This window comes from Dermacentor variabilis, chromosome 1 (genome assembly GCF_050947875.1).
Source record: "Dermacentor variabilis isolate Ectoservices chromosome 1, ASM5094787v1, whole genome shotgun sequence".
Lineage (NCBI taxonomy): Eukaryota > Metazoa > Arthropoda > Arachnida > Ixodida > Ixodidae > Dermacentor > Dermacentor variabilis.
The window spans coordinates 139902511-139929369 of record NC_134568.1 but is presented as its reverse complement, the minus strand read 5'-3'; the positions used below and the strand labels follow the sequence as shown (position 1 = coordinate 139929369).

The 26859-nt window shown below is 42.1% G+C and overlaps 1 protein-coding gene across 2 annotated transcripts in view; it reads left to right on the top strand.

Annotated features, from left to right (window-relative positions):
* The first annotated feature begins 3855 nt into the window (after positions 1–3855).
* Positions 3856–26859, top strand: part of LOC142585434 (uncharacterized) — a 66695-nt gene continuing 43691 nt past the window's right edge. For both annotated transcript variants that reach the window (XR_012829092.1, XM_075696201.1), the window contains exons 1-2: positions 3856–4054; positions 21846–22115. Coding sequence is in view for 1 of the 2 variants with exons in the window: in XM_075696201.1 (XP_075552316.1) it covers positions 3979–4054; positions 21846–22115 (346 nt within the window). In the remaining variant the exon portion in view is untranslated. The remainder of the gene's footprint in view (positions 4055–21845; positions 22116–26859) is intronic.

Sequence of the window (26859 nt, the reverse complement as noted above, 5' to 3'; positions counted from 1 at the left end):
ATCACGATTATTGTTGTGTGGCAGAAGGGGCACTCCAAAGAGTAAACTCTTCTTAGAGTGTACACCCTTAGGCAAAGTTACACCCTTTGACGCGTATCTCTTCCACACAACGATAATCGTAATCTGCCTTGAACGGGATGCCTTGAACGGGAGTAACGAACGGGATGCGCGTTATCAGCATGATAGCATTCCCGACAGGAAAGTAGCGGGCGCGGCGTTTTCAAGAAGGGAAACGCATCAAGGCGGATGACGATTATCGATATTGCACTCTTAAAACAGTTGCACGCTTTGGGGTGTATATTTGTCCCACAACAATAATCGTCATCTGCCATATTGCTTGCGTTTCTTTTCCTGAAAACTCGGCGCTCGCTACTTTCCTGTCGAGAATGCTGCGTCACACTGCTAACGCGGCGCCGTTCGTGACTGGGAAGTACCGGGCTCGCCGCGTTAGAGAAAGGAAACGCGGGCAAGACGGATGGGGAGAGTTATTAGTAGAGCTTGAGGAACAGAATAATATGAGGATAATGAATACCTTCTTCCGCAAGCGGGATAGCCGAAAGTGGACGTGGAGGAGCCCGAACGGCGAGACTAGAAATGAAATAGACCTCATACTCTGCGCTAACCCTGGCATCATACAAGATGTGGACGTGCTGGGCAAGGTGCGCTGCAGTGACCACAGGATGGTAAGAACTCGAATTAGCCTAGACCTGAGGAGGGAACGGAAGAAACTGGTACGTAAGAAGCCGATTAATGAGTTAGCGGTAAGAGGGAAAATAGAGGAATTCCAGATCAAGCTACAGAACAGGTATTCGGCTTTAACTCAGGAAGAGGACCTTAGTGTTGAAGCAATGAACGACAATCTTGTGGGCATCATTAAGGAGTGTGCAATAGAAGTCGGTGGTAACTCCGTTAGGCAGGATACCAGCAAACTATCGCAGGAGACTAAAGATCTGATCAAGAAACGACAATGTATGAAAGCATCTAACCCTGCAGCTAGAATAGAACTGGCAGAACTTTCAAAGTTAATCAACAAGCGTAAGACAGCTGACATAAGGAAGTATAATATGGATAGAATTGAACATGCTCTCAGGAACGGAGGAAGCCTAAAAACAGTGAAGAAGAAACTAGGAATTGGCAAGAATCAGATGTATGCGTTAAGAGACAAAGCCGGCAATATCATTACTAATATGGATGAGATAGTTCAAGTGGCTGAGGAGTTCTATAGAGATTTATACAGTACCAGTGGCACCCACGACGACAATGGAAGAGAAAATAGTCTAGAGGAATTCGAAATCCCAAAGGTAACGCCGGAAGAAGTAAAGAAAGCCTTGGGAGATATGCAAAGGGGGAAGGCAGCTGGGGAGGATCAGGTAACAGCAGATTTGTTGAAGGATGGTGGTCAGATTGTTCTAGAGAAACTGGCCACCCTGTATACGCAATGCCTTATAACCTCGAGCGTACCGGAATCTTGGAAGAACGCTAACATAATCCTAATCCATAAGAAAGGGGACGCCAAAGACTTGAAAAATTATAGACCGATCAGCTTACTGTCCGTTGCCTACAAAGTATTTACTAAGGTAATCGCAAATAGAATCAGGAACACCTTAGACTTCTGTCAACCAAAGGACCAGGCAGGATTCCGTAAAGGCTACTCAACAATAGACCATATTCACACTATCAATCAAGTGATAGAGAAATGTGCAGAATATAACCAACCCTTATATATAGCTTTCATTGATTACGAGAAAGCGTTTGATTCAGTCGAAACCTCAGCAGTCATGGAGGCATTACGGAATCAGGGTGTAGATGAGCCATATGTAAAGATACTGGAAGATATCTATAGCGGCTCCACAGCCACCGTAGTCCTCCACAAAGAAAGCAACAAAATCCCTATAAAGAAAGGCGTCAGACAGGGAGATACGATATCTCCAATGCTATTCACAGCATGTTTACAGGAGGTATTCAGAGGCCTGGAGTGGGAAGAATTAGGGATAAAAGTTGATGGAGAATACCTTAGCAACTTGCGATTCGCTGATGATATTGCCTTGCTTAGTAACTCAGGAGACCAATTGCAATGCATGCTCACTGACCTGGAGAGGCAAAGCAGAAGGGTGGGTCTGAAAATTAATCTGCAGAAAACTAAAGTATTGTTTAACAGGCTCGGAAGAGAACAGCAGTTTACGATAGGTAGCGAAGCACTGGAAGGGGTAAGGGAATACATCTACTTAGGGCAGGTAGTGACGGCGGATCCGGATCATGAGACGGAAATAATCAGAAGAATAAGAATGGGTTGGGGTGCCTTTGGCAGGCATTCTCAGTTCATGAACAGCGGGTTGCCATTATCCCTCAAGAGAAAAGTATATAACAGCTGTGTCTTACCAGTACTCACCTACGGGGCAGAAACCTGGAGGCTTACGGAAAGGGTTCTACTAAAATTGAGGACGACGCAACGAGCTATGGAAAGAAGAATGATAGGTGTAACGTTAAAGGACAAGAAAAGAGCAGATTGGGTGAGGGAACAAACGCGAGTTAATGACATCTTGGTTGAAATCAAGAAAAAGAAATGGGCATGGGCAGGACATATGTAATGAGGAGGGAAGATAACCGATGGTCATTAAGGGTTACAGACTGGATCCCAAGGGAAGGGAAGCGTAGCAGGGGGCGGCAGAAAGTTAGGTGGGCGGATGAGATTAAGAAGTTTGCAGGCACGGCATGGCCCAATTAGTACATGACCGGGGTTGTTGGAGAAGTATGGGAGAGGCCTTTGCCCTGCAGTGGGCGTAACCAGGCTGATGATGATGATGAAGAACGTAGTTGCCAATTGCTTGTTCACCAACCACACTCTTAAAAAAAATTACACCCTTTGGGGCTTATCTTGTTCCACAACGATATTCGTCATCGGTCTTGCCCGCGTTTCCTTTCTTTAACGCTGCGAGCCCGGTACTTCCCAGTCACGAACGGCGTGCGCGTTATCACTGTGACGCAGCTTCTCTACAGGAAAGTAGCGAGCGCCAAGCTTTCAAGAAAGAAAACGCAAGCAAGGCAGATGACGATTATTGTTGTGGGACAAATATACACCCCAAAGGGTGCAACCGTTTTAAGAGTGAGTGCAGCGTTGCAGTACTCTCTTAAACAAAATTACACTCTTTTGGTCGTACACTCTATTAAGTTTACACCCTTTGGGGTGTATATATGCCACACAACGATCATCGTCATCTGTCTTGCTTGCATTTCCTTTGGAAACGCCGCGCCCGCTACTTTACTGTCGGCAATGCTATGCCATGCTGATAACGCGCACACTCTACACTCTTAAAACGGTTGCACTCTTTGGGGTGTATATTTGTCCAACAAAGATAATCGTCATCTGCCTTGCTTGCGTTTTCTTTGTTGAAAACTCGGCGCTCGCTACTTTCCTGTCGAGAATGCTGCGTCACACTGATAACGCGCATGCCGTTCGTGACTGGGAAGTACCGGGCTCGCAGCGTTATAAAGAAAGGAAACGCTGGCAAGACAGATGACGATTATCGTTGTGGGACAAAAAAACACTCCAAAGGGTGCAACTGTTTTTAGAGTGCATGCCGTTTGTTACTGGGAAGTACCGGGCTCGTCGCCTCTGCCTCCAGGGGAAACGGATATACATGCAGCTTGTGCGCTGCAGAGCGTTTTTGCACATCAGTGAGAAATTCACTCCAACTTCGCGACAAAGCGCGTACTTTGGTTGTGCTGTATTCAATCACATGACAGCACGGCGGAGCACGACGTGCACTCCGACTCAAGCTCCAGCCATGCGAGCTACCAGCTACTGCCAGCTATAAATAGCTTCTTTGGTGTTCTTTGTGCGGCGCCAGCGGCGCTGGTGTCGCCGACTGCGATGCCTGTCGAAGATGGCGGACGTGCGGTTTTAGGTGGTGGATATGTATGAGACGTTAGCTTAGACGTTTCTATGCCATCCCGCTTAACATCTAAACGTTGCCGGATATGAAAAGGCACACACCTTGGATCGCAGTCCTCATACTCTATGTAACTGCCGAAGTTCGCTCGAGAAACTATCAAGGTAAGTGCTGAAAGTTCGCACCTGTGTTCTCGCGAACGCGGCTCGGAACTCTCGCCATTTTGCGCTTAGTTTAGAACAGATGTCACGTTGTTGGGGCGAGACAGCGCGTGCGAATCGCCGTGTTTTGTTGACATGCTGATTCAGAACGGTGTTTCTTGCGTAGGTGTATTGTCGGATAGGAGTGTTGAACTTGGCATGCTTGCATTTGTCATCATTTAATGACAAGCTACAGCCGTCACTTGTTTTTTACTGGCTGTGTTATATAACAGTGAATATCGAAGCCCCGGTGCATTATTCCTGGTAAGATATGGTAGTTTAGTTTTGTATGTAGCAACATACTGGTACACGACGCTGTCTGACCTGTGTATCAGTAGGTGCGTTACCCGCAGAAAGATGTTCTCATAGAAGCATGGTAACTTTCATACATCTTTTTTTTTTTTTTTTTTGTCGCGTTTACTGCGTTCGTCTTATGGGCTGGATTTTCTACCGCTGTCCTCGTCCAACTGAAAAACGGCCAAGTCCGAATCACTTGGGTGCATTTTCATGCACTGTAAGTTCACTGACACCGCATTGCGCTGGCGATAAAGAGACCAACGTGCAGTTACGTTTTTTAACAGCTTACTACTTCCACTGTCTGGTTACAGTATTGCCGTATGGTTCCTGCGTCTGTGAAAAGTTTCAGTTGGTAATCACCGCTGCGTTGACTATTTCTAGCCACTGTATTACGTCAGTGTTAACTGCAAGAAGAAAAACGAAAACTTGAGTACGCTATGAGAAAAGACCTGGTCAGTTGTGAACTCTCTTGCAATGCAGTTGTCTGGTGGAGAACATGCAGGCTTTGCTACAAGTATTCCGAGAACACACAAAGCACCTGCACTGCAAATATTGCACATTAGATGTGATTTGTGTTGTGCATAATGTCAGTGGCTACCTGATCGGCCCTGAGTTTTGCACATTCTTCACATAATACAAGAGGTTAATAGTAACAGGCATCTCACATCATTTGGCATATCATGTGTTTCTAGAACCTGTTGTGAAGTAAAACCAACGATTTGTGCTCAAATACATCATCATTGCCATTATTCATTGTTTTGTTTACCATATGCTTGGGTCTGGTAGTTAATTTGCCTTTTGCTTTAAACAAAACTGTGCCTTTTCTATTAGTCTGTTGTACCTTGTAGCCACTGATGTTGATACTTTATCTGCATTTGAAAAAAGGTAAATTTAAGGTGTGCAGGTCCTGTGGAAAGGTGAGGCCCATGCAAACAGATGTACCTGCAGAATGAGCATCAAAACTGCAATGCTGTCTCGCTGGAAAATGCTGTTGTTGTGTACAGGCATATACTATCGTGTTATCTACAAACTGCTCTTTTAGACACACACTTGAAGGGTGTAGAATATAACAGTTCTCGAATCATGCCAGCTGCATCAGTTCTTAAGTGTTGTATTATTGATGCAAAAATGCTGCAGAATGTCTTTTTTTTTTTCACTTCAATGTGGAATTTGTTACTTCATTTGAAATTATACAAGATTATACAGAAGCCCATGAATACACACAAAATTGCTACGCGACTGGCCGCTCGAGGCACTTTGTGTGTATTCGCGGGCTTCTTTCATGCTCAGAAAAAACACTTATGTAGCACGTATTGAGGAACAAAAAGCTGTATCAGTAGTTTTTCATGTTGCTTTGCAACTTTCTCATTGACACTTTTCATCTAGTGATAATATTTAAGAAGTTAAGACTAATTATGTAATTAGACAGGCTACAAAAAAATAGAGTATCTCCAAGTGACGGCAAACAACATTACCTCGGTTCAGTCTAGCTACATGGCATTTGCATATGTTAAAATCTTGGTGCATGATGGTCGGGACGTCCTGTATGTGTATATATAGACAGTGACAACAAGGAAAGCATAGGGGGAATTACTGTCTCATTGGAAATTGTAATTAACATTTCCAAGGTGAACTCTAGTATGCATACATAAATACTCAATAAAGTTGACGGGAAAACGTTGCTGTGGTATCTCTGTTGGAAATAGCATTGCATGCAAATTATGAAGATATTGGTTCATACCTATCTGCAGCTAGTTGTTCTTTAACCCACTTTCATTTTCCTTTATATATAATTTCTATATTTCAATTAAATAGGTAATTCCCCCTATGCTTTCCTTGTTGTCATTGTCTATTGGTTTCATGTGGTTGTGTCTTACTAAAACCGGGCCACTTGTTTCCCCTTCTCGTTCACAAACACACACATGCACATACTTACACTGGGTGCTTCTTTTGTAATCATTAACAGATCTCTTAAAATCACCCGTGGCACTTAGCACAATTCTACTTGAGCTGTATTACTCTCAGAGGCAGACATTATTCGTCTTAAGAAATCCAAGTTAATATTTGACTAATTCACAAAAGCTTGCTAATTAACTTTTACACTAATTAATTACATTGTGGTGTATATTGCAATTTATGAATTCTAGTCGGTGACTTTGAAAGTCATATCCACTCTGAACGTTTTTTGGGGATGACACCAGTTTCGAGAGATGTGTTCCCGAAGTTTGTGACAAAATGCATGGACGTTCCAGTAACTTTTTAGCTTAAGGGCATAAAAGACATTTTGCTTGTGCACATTAAAGGCAACAGAGCATTGCTGCAACATTTTGCAAATTGAAAAAAATAAGTATTTGCAAACCTGCAGTCAGAAACACTATCTGCAAATGAGGGCCAAAGCCATGCATTTTTTACAGAGGATATGCATATTTATAAAGTGGAATAACATGTTGATACATTCCTAAACTGTACCAGGCAACTATTCATTAATTTTATTTGCAACTTGTCCTTTGCAGCTAGTTGTGTATTGTTACAGCAAAGCTCTACGTGAAGGGTATAAAAGAGCTGTCATGCTCATGCACCTCTGGATAAAGGCTAGTCCCTGGCCGAAACGTCGAAATACGGTTTTCAATGCGGACTTACTCATACATATCTATATATATATATATATATATATAGCATATATATTTGCGTTTCAAGGACAATAGGTCCTCCGCAATATGCAAGTGAAGACAAGGACACACATGAAATATGTGGCTTTATATATATATATATATAATATATATTATCTTATAATAATAAGTAGTGTTTAGGGAATTGCCCGAAAATATCTTGGCACTTTTGTTTGCTAGACTCATCCATTCTAAGTGCATCATGAGTCCAAGGTTAATTATTTAGCTTGCATATTTACAGTAGGTAAAAATGACATTCTCTTGGCGTAACATGTTGCAATTCACAGATTATGTGTAGCAGGCTGTAGTTGGCTAATGTAATTTGTTAGCGCGACTGATCACTTGCAGTACTTAATGAATTTCTTTTTTGGGTTTTACATTTCTCTTTGATACCTTCCCTGGCTATTTGCCATATATAAAGATTGGCAGGCAGAAGGCCCGTGTGCAGGAAAATTTTTTGCAGGGCTTCATTTAGCAGCTACATTTTGGTTCTTTTGTAGTTAAATATGGGTTCTGCCTTATAAAAACTAGAACAAATGATAGCTGCTAAAAAGCTGTTAAAATACAGAATTATGTGATACTTTTGTCTCATTGTTAGTTTGAATACTTGCAGAATTCATGACGCAAGAATGAATGCGAGTGATGTGTAGGTTCGTGGAATGAATTCATTGTGTTCATAAATGCGCAGTATGTTAAGTTTAAAAAAATTCATTGAGATGTAGGATTTTAAGTGCCTTGATATAACATCCTGTCAAATAAAGTACAACAGCAATTACAGTTAGTTTGCATGGCATCTTAAGCTGCTTTGCTAATTGTCTATCAGTGACAGTTATTTTCAAGAACCAGTGCCTTTGGGCCACTTCTGTGCAAGGTTTGTGGCACATGTGCAAAGTGGGCTGTGGGCTCCTCTTTCCTGATGGCGGCATGCAACCTTTAAAACAGACGGTGTTGTTAAGTCATCTGGCACAACCACATAACTAATCGGAGTTTTTGTGTGCACTGCCTGCTATTTTGTTAAAGTTGATGTCAAATCAAGGCCGTAAAATCGCCTTATAGGAATACTTACCATAAAATGCTTCTCTGTTTTTGATCACTGAATTTGCCATCTGTCAATTTCTTAATGGGGTGAGTGCCTTTTCTTATCAGTTTTATTTGTAGGGTCAATTGTAATTAAGCATACTGCAGTCACAAAAAGTCGTGCTAAGCAAGTTTCTATTTCTTTTCTTTCTTTTATTGTCCTCTGCTACTTTCTTAGGGTAGCATAAACGTCTACAGAGCTATGTATCTACAATTTGTCTTTGCTAAATATAAAGGGAAGCCCACCAATTTCACATAGTTAAAAAAAATATAAAGGGAAGCCCACCAATTTCACATAGTTAAAAATGTCAATTTTTTCATGCTATCTTGTGAATGTGACTTTGTTACAAGTTCTCAGAAAAACAAATAGCATTATAACTGCACATAAATGCTAGTTCCTGTTAATGGAGGCTATGTAGGCAAAGCTTTTTCTTGTTAGAATTTGGAAATTGGGCAAGTTTATGCTGAGGCAGGAAAGTAGCAAAAGAGAGAATGAAAGAAAAGAAAAAAAGTTGACAAATGCAGTGCTTGGGTATTAGTCTTTAATCCTGTCTCTCCTGTTGCTTTGCTGGCTCAGTTCTCATTAGTTATGTTCCATTCCATGCTCAAGGAAAAAGATTGTGTGAATTTATTTGAATCAAACTCCTTCGAACCATAAGTTTTGCTTTAAATGTGGTAAAGCTAAACATGACAAAAGAATATTCTGTGCATGCTCATAACAGTTATATGTGTATGTGTGTGCATGCATAATCTTGGTCATAAAACCTGGTTTAGTGCTTGAAATTGTTGTAATGTATTCCTGCTGATGCTGTATTAAATTCATTGTAATTTTCTGTGAAAGCTCACTTTTCGGACCCTTTTACTCTGGCAAACGCAGAAAGGCTTGGAAAAAAAAAATCACAGATTAGCCATCCGCTGCGTTTACAAACATTTCAAACATCTTGACTTACCTTCGGTGATGGCCGAACTTGAACCACTGGCTCAAAGGAGAAAAACAACACGTTTGAATTTCTTAGCTGCTCTTTATTTTGGTAAACTTGGAATAAAACCTTCCGACTACTTGGAAAAACACACTGGTCGAGCCTTGCATCATAAACACAGTCATTACATCAAGCCTATATTTGCAAGGACTAACCTATACAAATATTCATCCTTCCTGTGTGCAATCAGTGTGGAATTTATTACCATGAACTTCACCCTTGTGATCAACAATACCTTGTGATTTGTTAATATGAAGTTAGGATGGATAGTTGGGCGTGTCGGTTAAGCATGATCTGAAGTGAAGGCGCTAAAAAGACGATGGATGAAGAAGGAACACGCACACAGGGCGCACATACACAGGGCAATATGAATGTTTTCTTCTTTTGTTTGTTCTCTCTTGCTTGGACTATTGTCTGCAGTATTGTACCATAACAAAAGGAAAGCCACATCCAGTGGTTTTAGGTTCAGTTTTAAGCTATGACTTTATACATTGTATAATTGGAAGTAGAAACGGTTTGCTGTGCCTATATACTTACCGACAATTTTTTTCATGTTTCTTCTTTAAGAGTTATGAGGCCAATAACTACCTGGAACAGGCCCCAAACTTATGGTGCTGATGGAAAGATCATATCTCAAAATATGAAAACAAAAATAATTATATCCCTGAAACAAAGGGTTGTCTTTAAATTGGCACTGAAAATAGTGTAAAATGGCATGATCAACGCTTCAAAATGAAACACTCTAATGAAATATGTTAATGTGTTCTGAGATGTGAAGTAGACTCCTTACTCTCTCTCTTTTGCTGCCTACTGCACTCTGCTTTCCATTAAAAATGATGATTAAGGCTTTTGTGTGGCCTAAAGGTACTTTTTGTTGAGAAATTCAATTCACTCACCGTGGCTGTTTGTAGGCCAATCTTTCTGTATTATATATATATATACCGGGTGTCCCAGTCAACTTGGGCCAAGATTAAAAAAAAAAGAAAACGAGCTCTAGGGAAATCGTACCGACTGCATAGTAGCCGTAGTCACGTGTACTTAAAGCCAGTATTTTTTTCATCACGGGGTATTAGTTAATTGCTTTTAATTAGTGAACTTTTTGATTATTGCTTGAATTGCAGATATATCAATTACAACGTTGTAGGGCAGCTCAAGTAACCTCCAAATCTCAAGCATTTGTTTTGTGCTCAGCTTGGTCTCGTTGGCTTTATGAGAAAAAACAAAAGCGCGCGAAACATCCAAAATACAAAATAGATACGCACTCGCGTGCCGCTACTCAAGCGCTCCCAAACGAAGAGCCACGGATACACGGCTTTACTAGCGGTGACAGCTCGATACAAGGCTGCGTGCTATGTGACAGTCATGGCATCATGAGGATACGCCGCTGATGCACTGATAACGTAGCGGAGCAGTAGGGGGGAGAGGGGATTTCGAAGCCAGGAAACCGTGACTGCGCACTTGGGACTAATTTTGCATACTCATCTTGTTCTCTAGATAGGCGTGCCGGAAACGTATGTTGTTTTTGTTCCCTTTAGCAATAGAAACAAACCTTGCGCAGGCTATGTCCATCTAATGCATTTTGGCGGATCTGTACGGCCAGCATATGCTGTTGTCGATAACAAATTTTTGCTTGACATGTCAGTGCGTAGATAATAACGAGAGATCTCAACAGTACCACGCCAGTTACGTACTCTTCAAGAAGGCAGTCATGCTCTTCACGAGTGTTCAGAAGGTTAAATGATCCTGGCTCTGGGGGCGGCGCACGGCAACAAAAGGAAGGCAGCCAAGCTATTCCAGATGTGACATTGTGGAGGACGCCCTAGCCTGTCAACAATACTTAGAATGTATGAAGTCCTTTGCGAGATGGGCAGCTTCACAAGAAAGCAACGCAGGACTGCGATGGTAGTTCAAGAAGCGGAGAGGGATGTTTTGGCATTCTTTGCTGCCAACCCTCATGGTAGTGTGCGCGACGCCAGTGCGGAGGCTGGAATCTCGTGGATGTCAGTGTGGAGGATTTAAAAAAAAAAGATCATATGCACCCGTACCATGTACATCTTCATCGAAGACAGAGATTTTGAAAACAGACTTGACTTTGCCAGTTAGATTTTCACGAAATGTGAAGAACAACCAGACTTTCTCACTCACGTGCTTTGGATGGATGAGGCCAATTTCTCCAGAAACACTCAAGTCAATCTCCACAACATGCTCTACTGGAGTGATAGGAATCCCCACTGGCTGGCACAAACACGACACCAATACCAGTGGTCATTTAATGTGTTGTGCGATATTTTTGATGGCAGCATCGTTGGACCCATATTTTTTGACAACGCACTAATGACGCAACGCTATGTCAACGACATCGGTGAGGGCCCCGTGAACGACGTCTGTTGCAACGTTCCACTTGCATCATTTGGAACATCTGGATGGCGCAGGAGCACGATCTGGATGGTGCTCCTGCGCATAGTAGTAGTCAGTCTCGAGTGTAGCTCGACAAGCTTTTTCCTGGACAGTGGATTGGCTGGCACGGACCTGTACCCTGGCCTGCAGGGATGCCGGACATGACACCGCTGGACTTCTTCTGTGCGGCTACTTAAAAGATAGTGTGTATAGCAGCGAAATTACCACACCGGATGCACTAAAGGCAAAAATAAGCAGAGGCTGCTGCGAGAATGCAACGTCGTTGGTCAAAGCTGCAACAGCACAAGTGTTGGAAAGAAGCAAGTACTGTATTGCTTCACATGGTGACCTGTTTGAGCCCATGCTACAAGTAGCAGTGGAAAAAAACCGCTCAAAACTGGTGTAAAACGTGATTGTTTAATGCACCTTCATGATGTCTCCTTATCTTTACATGGAAAAAAGCTTGTGCCAAAGATAGAAATAGGTAAAAAACTGCTTTGTTTTGCCCCTTTTCCAGAGTTGAAGAGACGGAAAGGGTAAATGGCTAAACCATTGCACCTTTGGATGTTTCTTTGTGGGCGGCTGAGACGATTTATGTGCTAGTGGTTTTTTTTTTATTGAAGTAATCTCCTAAGAGCTCTTTTCTGCTCTTCCAAGAGCTGCGGTGGTTCTTTTTTTTTTTTTTTGCTCTTTTGCATGCTTCTTTTTTTAACGTTGGTTTAATTTCTTTTGTACCTTTGTTTCATGATACGTGAAGGTTAACGTTATCCTGAGTGCCTCATGATCGAGCGCATTCTGTGCGTCCGCAGATGCTGACGCTTATTTCACCACGCTAGTTAGGTCGCGAAACCGCTTGAGCCATTCTACATGATGAAGCCTTGTACGATGCAGTGATAAACAAATGCAGCCGTATATCTTTCAAAGGTTGTTTGGACGTGCTTGAGTAGCGGCACGCAAGCGTGCATCTATTTCACATTTCATGGGCTTTTGTTTTTTCTTGGAAAAAAACACCAGGCACACTTCAGCACTAAATAAATGCTAAACTCGGAGGTTATTTAAGGGGCCCACAACTTTGTAAGTGACATGTTTGCAATTTAAGCAATAATAAAAGGTTTGCTAATTAAAAGCAATTAATTAATACTTTAAAAAATACTGGCTGTAAGTACACACGACTTCCGCTACTATGGAGTCGTTACGATTTCTCTAGAGCTCTTGGGTTTTTTAAAAATCTTGGTCCAAGTTAACTGGGACAACTGGTATAACAACTTTTTCTAGCATAATAGAATATAAAAAATAAGTTCTACATATTCATATAGAATCTGTATTCTCCACCAATGAAATACATAGTAAATGTTAGTAAATGTAAATAATAGTAAATAATAATAGTAAATAATAGTAAATGTACACAGCAAATAATTTTTAGTTCTTTTTTTCCTTAAAGTAATGCATGGCAGCAGCTTGTCACACAGCATGCAATAATTTTGTCAAAACAGGTTATTTTCACAGTTTATACACTTGAAATCGGTGCACTAAAGATATAAAGTTTTTTATAATTGTTCATTAGACGTATGATGTTTTGTTGAGAAGTTTGTTGAGTTGCTTCTGTGAAGCAAGTATTATTTGATGTATCAAATGTGATACAGCATGCAGTTGTGTGTTGTTTTGTGGAGTACAGCACAGATTTGTTTCCTCGTGAAAGAACCAATTTGGTGGCAAAATATAATGTATTGGCTATGCCCTTTCTAAGTGTCATTATTGATGAATAGGCCAGAAAATGAAAATGCCGGCACTGTTTAAAATGAAGCCATCATGGGGCCTGCATGTTCCAAGAGCTAATGACAACAGCAATAAATAACTTTCTGAGGAAGACGAAGGTTTTTAGCTTTTGTCAAACTTCTAAAGACTGTGCAATGCAAAAATTGACAAAGCCAACGTCTACTAATTATCTAGCCTAGATGTTAAAGCTATCGATTAGTCAATGAAATGTCTTCAAATGTTTAAGAAACTTGTTCATGCAGGAGCTACCAGGAATACACTCCATCTTTTAAAGTATGAGTCTAAGTCCAAATGTTAAAATTTTTTTTCTTTGTTAATTAGATGTGTGATTTATTGTTGCATGTTGCAGCAGAAATCATGTTTCTGAGCTTGTTGCTTAAAAAGATATTGCAAAATCTGTAACCCAGCCTGTTGTTTGTAAAACTTGAAACTGAAGGTACCAGTTTCATGTGGAACATAAAAATACCCAAATTATGTAGTATTTCTAACATTTTAAAACATGTCAACACTGGGCTAGCTTTTTACACTTTGAAGGATTTCCTTTCTTTGTTACATTTATACGCTGTAGTTTTCTCAGTTATACTAGTATCAGGGGTATGAAGTTCAGATAGCAAAGGCAAGGGGAACAAAAGTTTGCCAGGGATCAATACACAACAAGGCCACAGTGTGTGACAGGTCTCCCTACAGGGGTGCATTGAAACTTGGTGATTAATAGGGAGTGTGGCTGTAGTATTGTGAAGTCAGGTGCTGCACTGAAAAGAAACAAATTAAGGGTGTCAAACTAAAACCTTTTTTGGTTCCGTTCGTGTTGGGGCTCACACTTTTTATTTTTTGTTCTGTTCTGGTTCATCTCTGGAGCATCTTTAAATGGTCCAGTCAGGTTCAAACAAGTTCAAAGAAAAACAACATTCGTGTGCCTGGTAGAAACGCGCAATGATTTTAGTGAAACATAGTTCCTTTGGCTACTAGCTGTATAAGACAGTTTTCTCTTGCACAGGCTTTAACTTTAAAAAGCTATCACAAAACTGATTTGCCATGCACGGTTGGATTTAGGGGTCGAGATTTGTACATTCAGTGAGCTTAGTGGTGCTCGGTGCTGTCTAGGTAGTGTTTCACCGCAATACCTGCCCCCTGAAATTTCTCTTTCATTGAATTCTTTAAGTTGCCCATGCTAGTTGCTTATACTGTGCAAAATAAATACCTAATCTATTGTTAACTACTCATATGTTACATGTTCATTTGATTTTAATGAAAGAAGGCGCCTAGTTCTTAGAGAACATGTAATATCATAGTAAAATGGGCTGCTGGAATAGCTGGTACATGTTCATAGCTAAGAAGCGACCACAATAACAAGACTGGGTGAGTGAGGGTACTGAACTCAACTCACAACTAGGTGCATTTTGCATGAGTTGTGCACTTGTGATGGCCAGTGGCAGTGTGCGTGTATGGAGGTAAGTTTTGAAGTGAACTGAGAGGTTGTAAATGTTGGTTGCCAAATGAGTGATGCATATGCATAAAAGGTGGACTGGGGATACAGAGTTATGTATTTTAAAAAAAAAGAGCGCAAATGGGAGGAATGAATTTCTGATTTTGTCCCTGAGGTAGTGTAGATGTTCAGTAAATGTTAGGCTCGAATATAAAATGACACTGAGGATTGTTATTTTTTTGTTGGCATTTGTAGGTGACGTCATTTAAGCGAACAGTGAGGTTGCGAATTCGGGTAGAAGTATTGTAATGGCTATTGGGGAAGTATAGGATACATGGTTTTTCTGTGCTGATGGTGACTTCTCCACAGTGCTCCCAGTTGGAGATAACTGCCTCACGATAACATAAGTGATCCGAACGGTTGGTTGCGGAAATGGCAACCACCTGTCGTCAGCGTACACCTTTGTCGACCTACTGGGCGTGAAGGAGAGATTTAAAAGTCAATGGGTAATAATATTCCACTGTAGGGGACTTATTGATGAGCCCTCTGGAGTTCTAGTTGAAGGTGTGGGTTATGCCTTGCAGTCGCTAGAGCAGGAAATGACAGTGTTCAAAGAAAAATCTTATTTTATCAGCGGACAATGGTACCATTTAAGAGTTTTGAGAAACTAATACTGTGGGATGACAACCACTGTTAAAAGTACCTTTGAAATGGAGAGATGAATTATGAGCTTCTTATCTTTCAACTAATTTTACGGATCACATATAAGGCGAGGGACACATTCTTCCCATGTCACAATGTGCAAAGGTGCTTGGTGGCAGGAGCTGTAGGAAGGTCAATCTGCACTTCATTAGTGGCCAAAGTGTTGTAGTGTTGAGATTGGTTATAGTCTCCGAGTTGGAAGTACTGTTGTTTTTCAAAAGGACCTACACATTGCTCTTATGCATTTAAGCTCAATCGTCTATTGTGGCATCCACCAGGAATTCTGCCTGGTCATGGAAAAACTGGTCATAAATGAGCTTCACGTAAGCATTTGAAAATAATATAAAAATAATGACACATTCTAGAGCTTCTTTCAAATGAAGGGGAGTTTGTTGAAGTAATTGGAAGTAGTTAGAATTTGAGATTCCAAATTTTTCTTGTATTTCAAATTTTGAAAAGCATTCAAGTTGAGGCTTGTTTTACCAGAAAAGGGAGAATTGAATGTTTTGATGGTGAGAGTTTCTGAATTGCTAACGAACCAGTCGCAACTGTATGATGCAAGAGCAAGAGATCCTAAAGTGCCATTTGTCTGGCTTTGGGCAACATGCGATGGAAACATAGGTTGGGATCGTGGGTTACTGAGTACTATCAGGTACTACGTGATCATTGGTAGCAGATGCGAGTTGTGATGATGGTGCACCATGCGCACCTCCATCAACCAGACCCCATAGTTAGTGTTTCGCATTGAAGGTGCCAGTGATTACAAATGTGTGCATGATGCGAGTTCTGCCAACTTGAATTTTGTCAACCAAATCCGTGCTCTTGGCTGTTGTACTGGAGCAAGCCACGCTATTTTTAAATTCTGCTTAATTTGATAATTATTCAAGAATTATTAAGAAACTCTGCAAGTATTCATTTTCGGGCAAAACTTTCAATGAGAGAGTTGTAGAGAGTTCTAGAAAGCATCTAGTTCAGAATCTTTAAACTTCCGACTTGTTCAGTGTCCTAAGGAAAGCATGCAAAATAAGAAATAAGGCACATGACATGCCTGCTTGCATGCCGGAATCGGAGTGTTTGCAAATGTCCCACGTATGAATGAAGAGCACATCTAGCCTGTCTGCTTATCTCTATCATGAACCACTGCAAGGGGAGCACATCACTGGTTAAATAGTACAGCGAATGCTTCCATTGCTGCCCTGTCACTTTTTAAGTGGCAGTGCATCAGGCTAGATGCGCTGTTCGTTCGCAAGTGGCACCTTTATGAGCACTGCCATCACTGTGCGCAAGTGGGTATGTCACATGCTTTTTACATATTTTGTGCGCTTTCTTTAGAACGCAGAAAAAATGCTTACGTAACAAGTAAAAATTTCTAAACTGCTAAATTGTATCTTTTCTAGAACCCTCTTTAATTATGTATCACGAAATGAGTGGAGTTACAAGGCAAATTGTATACATTGCATGTAGTAGCTGCCAACTAACAATTTGATCATTAAATGCCAGTTTTTTTACAGCTTGTTTACAATTGAGTATATTTAATTTGTGTTGAGTTTATGGTAAAACTAATTTCAAAAGAAACATACATTTGTCGACCTATTTTTCAGAAGCTGATTTTTCAGACCCGCTAGATTATTTAGACCCATGCACGTGCAGCAGCGTTGCCCTTTCATAATAATGGCAACTGAAATTTGTCATTACAGGAATTTTCACAAGTAAGCTTCATGAACATTCTTGTGAGCGCTAGTTCATAGCATCCCTCCAGAATAAGTCCTCAAACTTCCTTTAAAAGTTTTTGCCTGGCCCACCAATGGGGCTGCATGTTGATCTGTTGGTTGTTGTTTACATTTATTTATTTGTAAAATACTTTACAAAGCCCCTACATGGGGATTGAGTAAGGGGGGCATACAATCAAGTACATGCAATCTAGTAACAACAATAACAAAAGAAAACAGCAGCCAAGTGCGCAGCCTAGAAGTCAGAGAAACATATTAGCTACATAAAGCTGCATATGAGTACAATAAAAAGGAACAATATAAGTTTGTAACAAACGTATAACAGTGCAAGAAAAAGGCAGAAAAAATAACACAGAACAGTGAGTGTGATATTAATGGTTAACAAGGGTTAAAGGGAAACTGAAGAGTCTGTCGAATTCAATAAGACGCTCATGTACGGATGTGGGAACCTTATAAACCATGTAGGTAAAATTTGGGTTTTTTTTTTTTTTTCAATTAGGAGCGACGTAATCGTCGGTTAAAATTGTGCTGTAGCTCCGCCCCCCGTCGAATGCCGCGCGCTGCTGCTGACGCTGACGATGCGAGCGGAGACCGGAAACCGCGGTGTTGTGACGTCAGCACTAGTGTTCCGTTCCTTCGCAGCCTCCGCGACCGTGCCTGACCGTGCTTGTTTCTGCGTGCGTGCCATCGTAATCTGCTTCGATTGACCCTGCATTCCTTTGTTGGTGCGTAAGCGTGTATGTAGAGTGGTAGTCAACGTGCGCAGCATCAACTGAAGTGGTGGGCCGATCATGCCGGCTTTCTGTGCAGCCTACGGTTGCACGAACACCAGCGGCCACGACGATGTTGTCTTCCATTACTTCCCACAAGCGCGAAAAGATCGGAGCAACGAAAACAAAGACGGCACGAGTGCGGACTGACTGATGATAACTGGTGTTGGAAGGCCTTATGAATACACGAACTCGCCCAAACCTGGATTTTGATTTACTGTGAGCTCCTTCGTGTTAGCACGCTGAACGGAAGGTGCATGTTTATCTCCCGCCCTTGACGCAGGTTTCGTCGCAAAGCGCCGCGAATTTTTTATTTGCATGTGTGTTGTAAAACAGCCTGCATGCAGCTACCATAACGCAGTACAAATGTAGAGTTTGCATGTGCTGGAAAGCCGGCGCACGCCAGGACGCTACGCTCCCCCCATCTCTCGCGCACAGCGAGAAACCGACCGTCTCACGTAGCCGACGGAATTCGCCGCCTTTACGACTTCGGTTACGAGTAGTGTGGGGATGGCGCACAGATGGTCACTATACGTACTGCATGAACCGGGAAGCTTTTCACGCGTTTAAATCGTCTTTGTAGATTGCTGGCAGCTTTGGACAGCGCACAAATGCCGACGATTGCATCCCCGCTTACGTTCCACGAGGAGGCATGCAGGAACACAACACTACAGTTGTTTGACCGGAAACGAGCTCACTAGATCGGCAAAAGATCGGCGAGATCACTAGATCGCTTTGCAAAAAACATACTCACCAAAGAGCATTTCCAACACGAGGAGATCCCAAGACTTCGCTTTCGTTCGCGTCGAAAGCACTGCTCGCACCAGCATCGTTTGCTTCTTCAAGAGGCCGGCTCTTCGCAGTCGGCTCGTACATGTAGGGAGTAACGCCGAACTCCTCAGAAAAACGCAGTCTCTCTAAATTTTCCATTACTGTCTCAGAAAAACAGCACCAAACTACCTGGCACCGCGCTTCATGTGTAGCGGCAGCGGTCGGTTCGGACAAACACTAGTGTTGACGTCACGAGGCGCCCGACCAATCACAGGCGGAAACGAGACGCGCGAGCTGGGCGTGTCCGCTGCTGTACTTTTCGTCGAAATAAAATATATTTGCGCTTTCTTTCGCTCAATTTCGATACGATATTCAAATTCGGAGGGTTGAAAACCATTATGTACAGATGTTCACTCATTTTTTCTGGAAAACCTTTCAGCTTCCCTTTAAGCGAGTTCAGTGAGTGCTTCAATTTTTCACGGTCAGTTTCCGCAGCTATGTTGTCGGGGAGGTTGTTCCAGAGCCGACTGGCAAGTGGGATTGCAGACAAGTTAAATGCTTCTGTTTTACCATAGATGCACGTGAAGCTATGATGATTGTATAATCTGTGCAACGTGTGCGATGACATCTCTAGGTGTAGGGAACGTTTGTTAGTGTGGTGGGCATATTTATGAAATAATGACAAAAGGGCTATATCGCGACGATTACTTAGCAGCTGAAGTGAAAGGTGAATCTTTATTTGAGTTACGCTAGAACGGTAGTCATAATTTCGGGAAATGAAATGTGCGGCTCTATTTTGGATTGATTCCAGCATGGTAATTACGTAATTTTGGTGGGGAGACCAGACTGGAGCAGCGAACTCAAGTTGAGGGCGAACAAATGTTTGAAATGCCAGTTTGCGGATAAGTGAAGGTGAGTTCCCAAGGTTACGTCGCAGGTAACCCAGTGATCGAGAAGCACTGGCACAGATGGTGGTAATGTGAGAAGTCTAGGAGAGGTTTGTTGAAAGATTTGCGCCTAGATATTTAAATGATGAGGCCTGAGATAATGGGACATATTTAATACAGTGAGAATAGTCCAAGTTAGAACACAGCACACTGGCTTATGTAGCACTGAATTGATCCAAAAAGTAGTGCCGTGAGACCACCTGCTTTGGCCTAGTAATACATTCAATCACAAAAAACTCGTACATTTAATCTCCATTCACAATAATTTCTAAAGCATACAGATTTCTTAACCCCAGGGAGCCTATGTCCAAAGGCCAGAGAGGCTGATCACATTCTTTTGGCAGATAAATATGTGCCATCAGATGCTCCCGCTTATATAGCGTGGAATTTTAACCGAAAAAGTAGTGCCAAGGAGAGCACCTTTGTTTTGCATAATAAAACAAGAAATCGCAAATAAAATGTACCTGTATTGGTTTACAGGTATCTCTAAAGCACACACACTTTATAATGGAATACTGCATGTATTTCAACAGCCTCTTTTTCATTCTTGTGCCATTGGGTATTTGCCTCTGGATATGAACCCATTCTTGGCCAGTCTTGCAGAAGGGATATGTGAAACTGTGACAACAAATATGGAGTCTCTAAATGTGGTTACATGTATGTCTCACAGTGTGTGTCCACCTGATTTGGGGTTCACATTTCGCCACAGTTTGTGAATGGTGTAGTGCATAAGAATAAACATTGCATGAGGTTACATGTTGCATAGGATGAAAATGAACACAATTGTACACATTACATTTAGTTGTGTAGTATTTACTGCTTTACTAAGCGTTGCTTCACATAAATTCCAACATCTGCAGTTGATTTGCTATTTCCTTAGTTATAAACACTTAACATACTAATAACATAGCTTTGTATGTTTTTCACAAAACTTTAGAATTTTTTTGCTTCGACAGTACCATTCATATTTTGAGGTTGGCAGGTCTGATAATATGTTTAACTACACGGCTTAGTCAACATACCATTTTGTGATGGAGACAGAATGTCATGCTTCGTTTGAAAGCTGTGTAGACTCTAGTGCAACTGATTCATGAGATCATGATTAGGATCTTTGACCACCATAGCTGTTGTTTTATGAAAGCCAGATAAAAAAATATAACATTTGTTGGCACCAGAATGGCTCACATTTATGAAAGTAACACTTAAAAAAATATTATTTTTTAGAATATTGATTCACAATGCACATATATGCTCATTGTGAACAGGGGCAAGTAAACAAACATGGAAACATTTTAACTCTGAGCATAGTATACGGGAAATGCAAGTCCCTTTGCTTGTGTCACTACGACACTGTTCATAGTGTCGCCATTTGTTCTGCACAAGGGCAATAGGAGCCGACAGTTTAGCATATGTGCTGTGAAATTTGTGTAATATTTAGAACCATTAACTGCTCGGCCAGTTTGTGAATATTCTTGAACATGAGGCACTGGAAATGTGGAGACATGGCAGGAATACTAGGTCTGCTTCTGTGGCCTTCGTTTCTTCTATGCCTCATCTACAATGTGATGAGCAAAATGAGAACAAGGTAAAAGCAGGAGCAAACATTTCAATAACTGGACTTGTCTTTTCATTTGCCTTGCCTTGAAAAACTTGACTTGAAGAATACAAGTCCACTTGTTTAAATGTTGGCTCCCTCTTTTACCTTGTTCTCGTTTTGCTCATCGTGTTGAATTTCCATCTCCCACCTTCCCTGTGTATTCCCTGGACATCTACAATGTGCAACATTTGTAGAGTAACAGTACACAAATTAGAGTTGATAATCTTGACAATAGTTTTTTCTAAGCTCTACAGAAAACTAAATGGGATCACTTATATGGCAAATATGTTGCAACAAATTAGCTCCAAAAACGGCTAATAAAGGTTTTGTGCTATCAGTTTGCTCAGTGCCAGTTGAGCTGCCATACATGTGGCTTGTGCAGATGGCAATTCCAAATTTTTTTTTTGCATCCCTTTATTTTTTGTTCACTTAATGAGTTGCCAGTAAAATTAATTTGGTTTAGTTTTTTTTTATCAAGACATGTTGAATTTATATTTTTTTCCTCTGTACAAATGTGATGGTGGAGTATGAGCTTACACAAAAGCAGAATTGGACAATGTAGTTTTCAAAAGATATTTCCCACATATAAACAATTGTTTTGGTTTATCTCCTTTAGGACCATCATGGCGTTTGAGGAACGGTATGCTGCTAGAGCGGAGCTTGCGTCTGCAGCCCAGCTGGACTCCCGAGAGAGGCTGGAATGATCCAGAAGAACGAATGGCAGAAGAGCCCCGTTTCAGGCATGGGGAAATTAGTCTTTCGAGTGACCGGGAGGCACCTGAACTTGGGGAGCGCAGTAGTCTTGGTGGCCCATCCAGTGCAGAGGTTGCTGAGAGTGATGTCTCTGGATTAGACAGCCTTGTTGATGAATCTGCCATCGGAGTGGGTAAGCTCTACTATGTTTTCCCTGTTATAATTGGGCTCCCGTTGTTGGCAGAGCAAACAATTGCTGTCATGTTTATGCTTGCTTTCTTACAGGCTTCAGCAACTTTAAGAGTGCAGCTGAAACCACTATAAAACAACAGGAAATTAGCTACAATCAATTTCCATTTAGCCTAACATGGAAATGGTACAGCTACAGTTCACTTCCATTAATTTGACCCTGACGGGACTGATGAAGTTGAACCAATGATTTGGTGGGTGAAATTAAGATGGAAAACACACCGTCTATTTGCAACTTTCACGTATGGTAGCGCCGTCGTGCAGCGGCGGCCGGAAACAATCGAAAGATTATACTCGCCGCTGGCTGCCGCCCGTTCGGGTAGCGCATTGGTGTTGTGTGCGCTTTTCCTTCACTTTTGGTAGATGTTTTAACGCGGTCAAAGCTTCCGTGGGATCCTGAAGGACACTTAACATGATCAGAATGATCAAACATAGAAGTAACCGTATTTGCTGCATGCCGCAATGGGTGCCAAGCGGTAGTTATGCGATAGGTGATGTGAGCCTTCACTCATTCCCACCGGCTGCATCCGTGAGGAAGAAATTGATTATTAAACTGAGGATTGGCTGAGCTGTCACAGAAGCGATGAAGGTTTGCAGTGCGCACATCATGCCGGAGTACTTCTTTTGGAATACAACAGATGAGTGACGATTCCGAGCACTTGAAATCGCGAAAAGACGCACCTCCATAAAGATGCAGGCATAGCTCTATGTTACGTGCAGGGAAAGAAATAATGTGCAATCTTAACTCAAATGTGTTGTAGGATGATTGATGCTTGCATTCTTGCCATTCATGCCTTTGCGGCTACGTTGGAGTGCAAACATTCTCTATGAAGCCTTGTAACTGCTTCAAAATTTCTTGTTCTCGTTCGTGCATTCGTGCTCTGCAATGCCGGCTTGACATTCCACCGTTTTTCGAACAGAGAGATGAGTTTCTCATTTGTGCATCAAAGCAAAGTGACGCAGACGTAGAGGGACCTGGAATTCGTACCTCGTTTGCCACTTCGATGCGCGGCTGCAACATGTGCACAGGCACACATGACTGCACTCGTAAGCTAACAAATCCTAGTCCAACAAACGTTAAACTACTGTGCAGTGTTCGCGTAGCGAACCCTCAGCTGATCTGCGTGTATATTATTTTATAAAGATAACTGGAAGAATGAAGCGAGCATATTGCCGCGGACCGGTAAATATCGGCTATGTATCGCTTGATCTGTCTATAGGCAAGACGCGGTAGGACTCACGCAGGCTGTAAAACTACCGCAACACTGTAGCTTGCACAGCACGCATAAAGCGCAATAACTAAATTACAAGGATGAACGGTTATCATATTAGCTCGCAAAAGCGGTCAGATATAGTTTTTTGTTTAGTTCTTGTGTTCAACATCTAGCTTTGTGAACACAGGCATTGATAACTAGACAAGAAATTTTCACACACAAAACGCTGCTTTAGGGCTGCCTTTCACGCCGTCGATGTAAAGGACTTCGGTCGCGCGACACCAGGAAGGTTTTCTTCTCGACACGGCGGCTTATTCAAGCGGTCTAAGTAACAACTTGCAGAGAGCACCACACCATATAAAAGTTCATGGTACCCATTCAAAGAGGTCAAATTAATAGAATAGCAAATAGAAAGCGCGGTCACTTCATTAATAACACCGTCACGGTAAAATTGAAACCATAGCTCGTGTGATTTGATTCGAAGCCGCGAAGTTTGTGTGCAAAGGCCTTCAACAGTCACGGACGTCGACGTGCACGCTTTTATGCTGCAGCACACAAGATGACCAGCGTTTAGGACTTCCTCGCCTTCAAGCAGCCGTCAAAGCCTGCGTTCAGCTCGCATAATATGACCAATTACGCAGGGTAACGACAGCGGGCGTAAGAGACATTTCAACATGATGACACGAAACATGTCACTGAGCTAGACGACCGCAGCACTGCACCGACTGCTCTAGTTCTTAATCTCTCGGACAGCCATGTTGGATTTAAGGTGGCGCCCCCTATAGGCCGTGAAAGTTGCGAATACATTTGGCAGTACTTACCTAAGCCTAACACGCCCCCGAATCAAAAGAGCACTCACTTTCCATGTGGGCAAAGCAGAAAACATTAGTGCTTATAAAAAAAAAACTTAAAATCTTGCAGCACCTTTTTTTTTTTTAAGCAGGAAAAATGGGCAAGGGTGTAATAAGTGTTTCACAATGGCAGCTGGTTTCCTAAGTCAGCTTCGCCGCGTGGTTTTGAAAGTTTCGCTGCAGTAGATTGTTGTTACGTGGTAAAGCATACAAAAGCCACAAAGGCAGTTTTGATATTGTATCCGATTGGAACATGCAGGCAATCTTAGGCCTACTTTTCTTAGGAAAAACAAAAACAAACAAACAAAGAAAGGGGGAGAAATGTGCATGTTAGAATCAGGTTATGTTAAACATGTTTGAACCGCTCAGCCTACTCAACCGTGACATAAAAATTGTTACAGCGCAACCACATGCAACCACAAGTATCAAGGACGGGACACAAGCGCTGACTGTCAACTAAATTTGATTTACGGAAGACGGATACCTTATATAAGGGGAAAGGCAGAAGTGAAGGGGGAAGGGAGTGATACAATCGGGGAAAATGACATTGCGCATCGATGAACGAACGTGCTAGCAGTCAACGAAATCAGGCGCAGAAAAAACAAGAAAACGAGAAAAAACTAGAAAAAGGCGAGGTATACTAACATACAATCAAATCGGTAAGCAGTCGCTTCCAAAAAATGAAGCTCTGCAGCAAAAAAGCGATACAGAAGGGGTGCTTACGCACTTGCTGCCATATTTGTGTATGTGGAACGCTTCCAAACTGACGCGCGCCGTCGCGTCGGCACTCTTGCCGAGAATCTTCGTCTCTCCCAATCGAGCCTCGCATCCTGTGCATTAATTACGTGCGCGACCAAATGTGCGTACTTGTTCTTTAAGTTACTTAAATTTCGGGCATGTTCCCCGAAGCGTTCATTAATGCAGTGGCCGGTTTGGCCGACACAAGCCTTTCCACACGTCAAGGGAATGGCATAGACCACTCCTTTGGAGCACTTGATGAACGGCTTCTCAAGTTTTAGCTGACAACCTCTTTTTTTAGAGTTGCAGATGCTTGGGCATAACTGTGCCAGCTTGTTGGGTGCCGAAAAAACAACGGACACCCCATGCCTGTTGGCTACCTTCTTGAGACTGTGCGAAGTTTTGTGCAGGTACGGCACAACCAAAGGCTTGTCGGTCTTCCGACGGTCATCTTTCCCTCGTGTTCCCAGTTTTAGCTTCTGAAGGAGGGTCTCAGACACCGCAATCAAGACCGAATGGGGGAACCCCGCCGCCAAAAGTCGGCTGGCCTGATTCTCTAAACTTTTCTGCATTAGGTGCGGGCACGACTTCTGAAGAGACGATTCCAAACAGTGCGACGCTATAGCTCTTTTTACAGTTTTGGAATGCGCTGAATCATATGGTAACAAATCCTTTTTTTTTTTTTGGAAGCGACTGCTTACTGATTTGATTGTATGTTAGTATCCCTCACCTTTTTCTAGTGTTTTTCTAGTTTTTTCTCGTTTTCTTGTTTTTTCTGCGCCTGATTCCGTTGACTGCTGGCACGTTCGTTCATCGATGCGCTATGTCATTTTCCCCGATTGTATCACTCCCTTCCCCCTTCACTTCTGCCTTTCCCCTTATATAAAGTATCCGTCTTCCGTAAATGAAATTTAGTTGACAGTCAGCGCTTGTGTTCCGTCCTTGATACTTGTGGTTGCATGTGTTTGCGCTGTAACAATTTTTATGTCAAGTATGCACCAACTCGCCCAGAAAGAAGTTTTAATGAACTACTCAACCGTGTGCTATAAGAACACGGTTGAGTAGGCTGAGCGGTGCGGTGCTCCCTAAATGAGGCGCAAAGCAACGAACAGTAGGCTTAAGGCACTGCGAGCGAACTAGATATCCAGGACTAGATAGAGAAGCGCTTGGATTTAAAATGGACGGAAGTATCGACCGGTCAGCAGTCGAGATAAGCAAGAGATGTTGAGAGCATTGGCAGAAAAGAGGCAGGGAAGAGACTGATATGACCGGATCCGTTACAGGTACGTAGTGTTACAAAGTAGATAGAGAAGCTTTGAGGAAGAGAAAAAAAGAAGAGATGTATAAAGAAAGCTAGAATGAAAAGAATGTATCTCAGACTATTTGTTGCTGCTAGGTTTCAAAGGGGATGCCAATAAATCATCATGATCATCATTGTCATATGAGGGAGGTGCGCTGCAGCGGATTCAGCGGGCGGGCATCTCTCTCTGCAGGACAAGTATAACGTAAAACTATTCCAATCTGTTTTTCTGCCCATACGGGCGAGACCTGAGCCATTTTGACCTATCACGAAGGGCTAAAACAGATTGGAATACGTGTAGCTTTAGGTTATGCCAGTCTAGGGTCGATTGTGGCTCTATGGGTCTGTATCGACATATGGTGATCTAGAAGTTATGTTACCGCGTTGATTGGACTGCATAATTTGAGAACATTTTCCACTGTCATTATGAGCGTCAGTGCGGGAGTATATAGTTAGATCGTAGTGTGATCGATGTTGGATTTGCAGAAAAGCATGCGCTTTGTCACCGCTCTAGCCACTCCCCCCTCCCCCCCTTTCATATTCTTGTACACTATAACTACAAAGCACGCTTCTACCACCTGCATT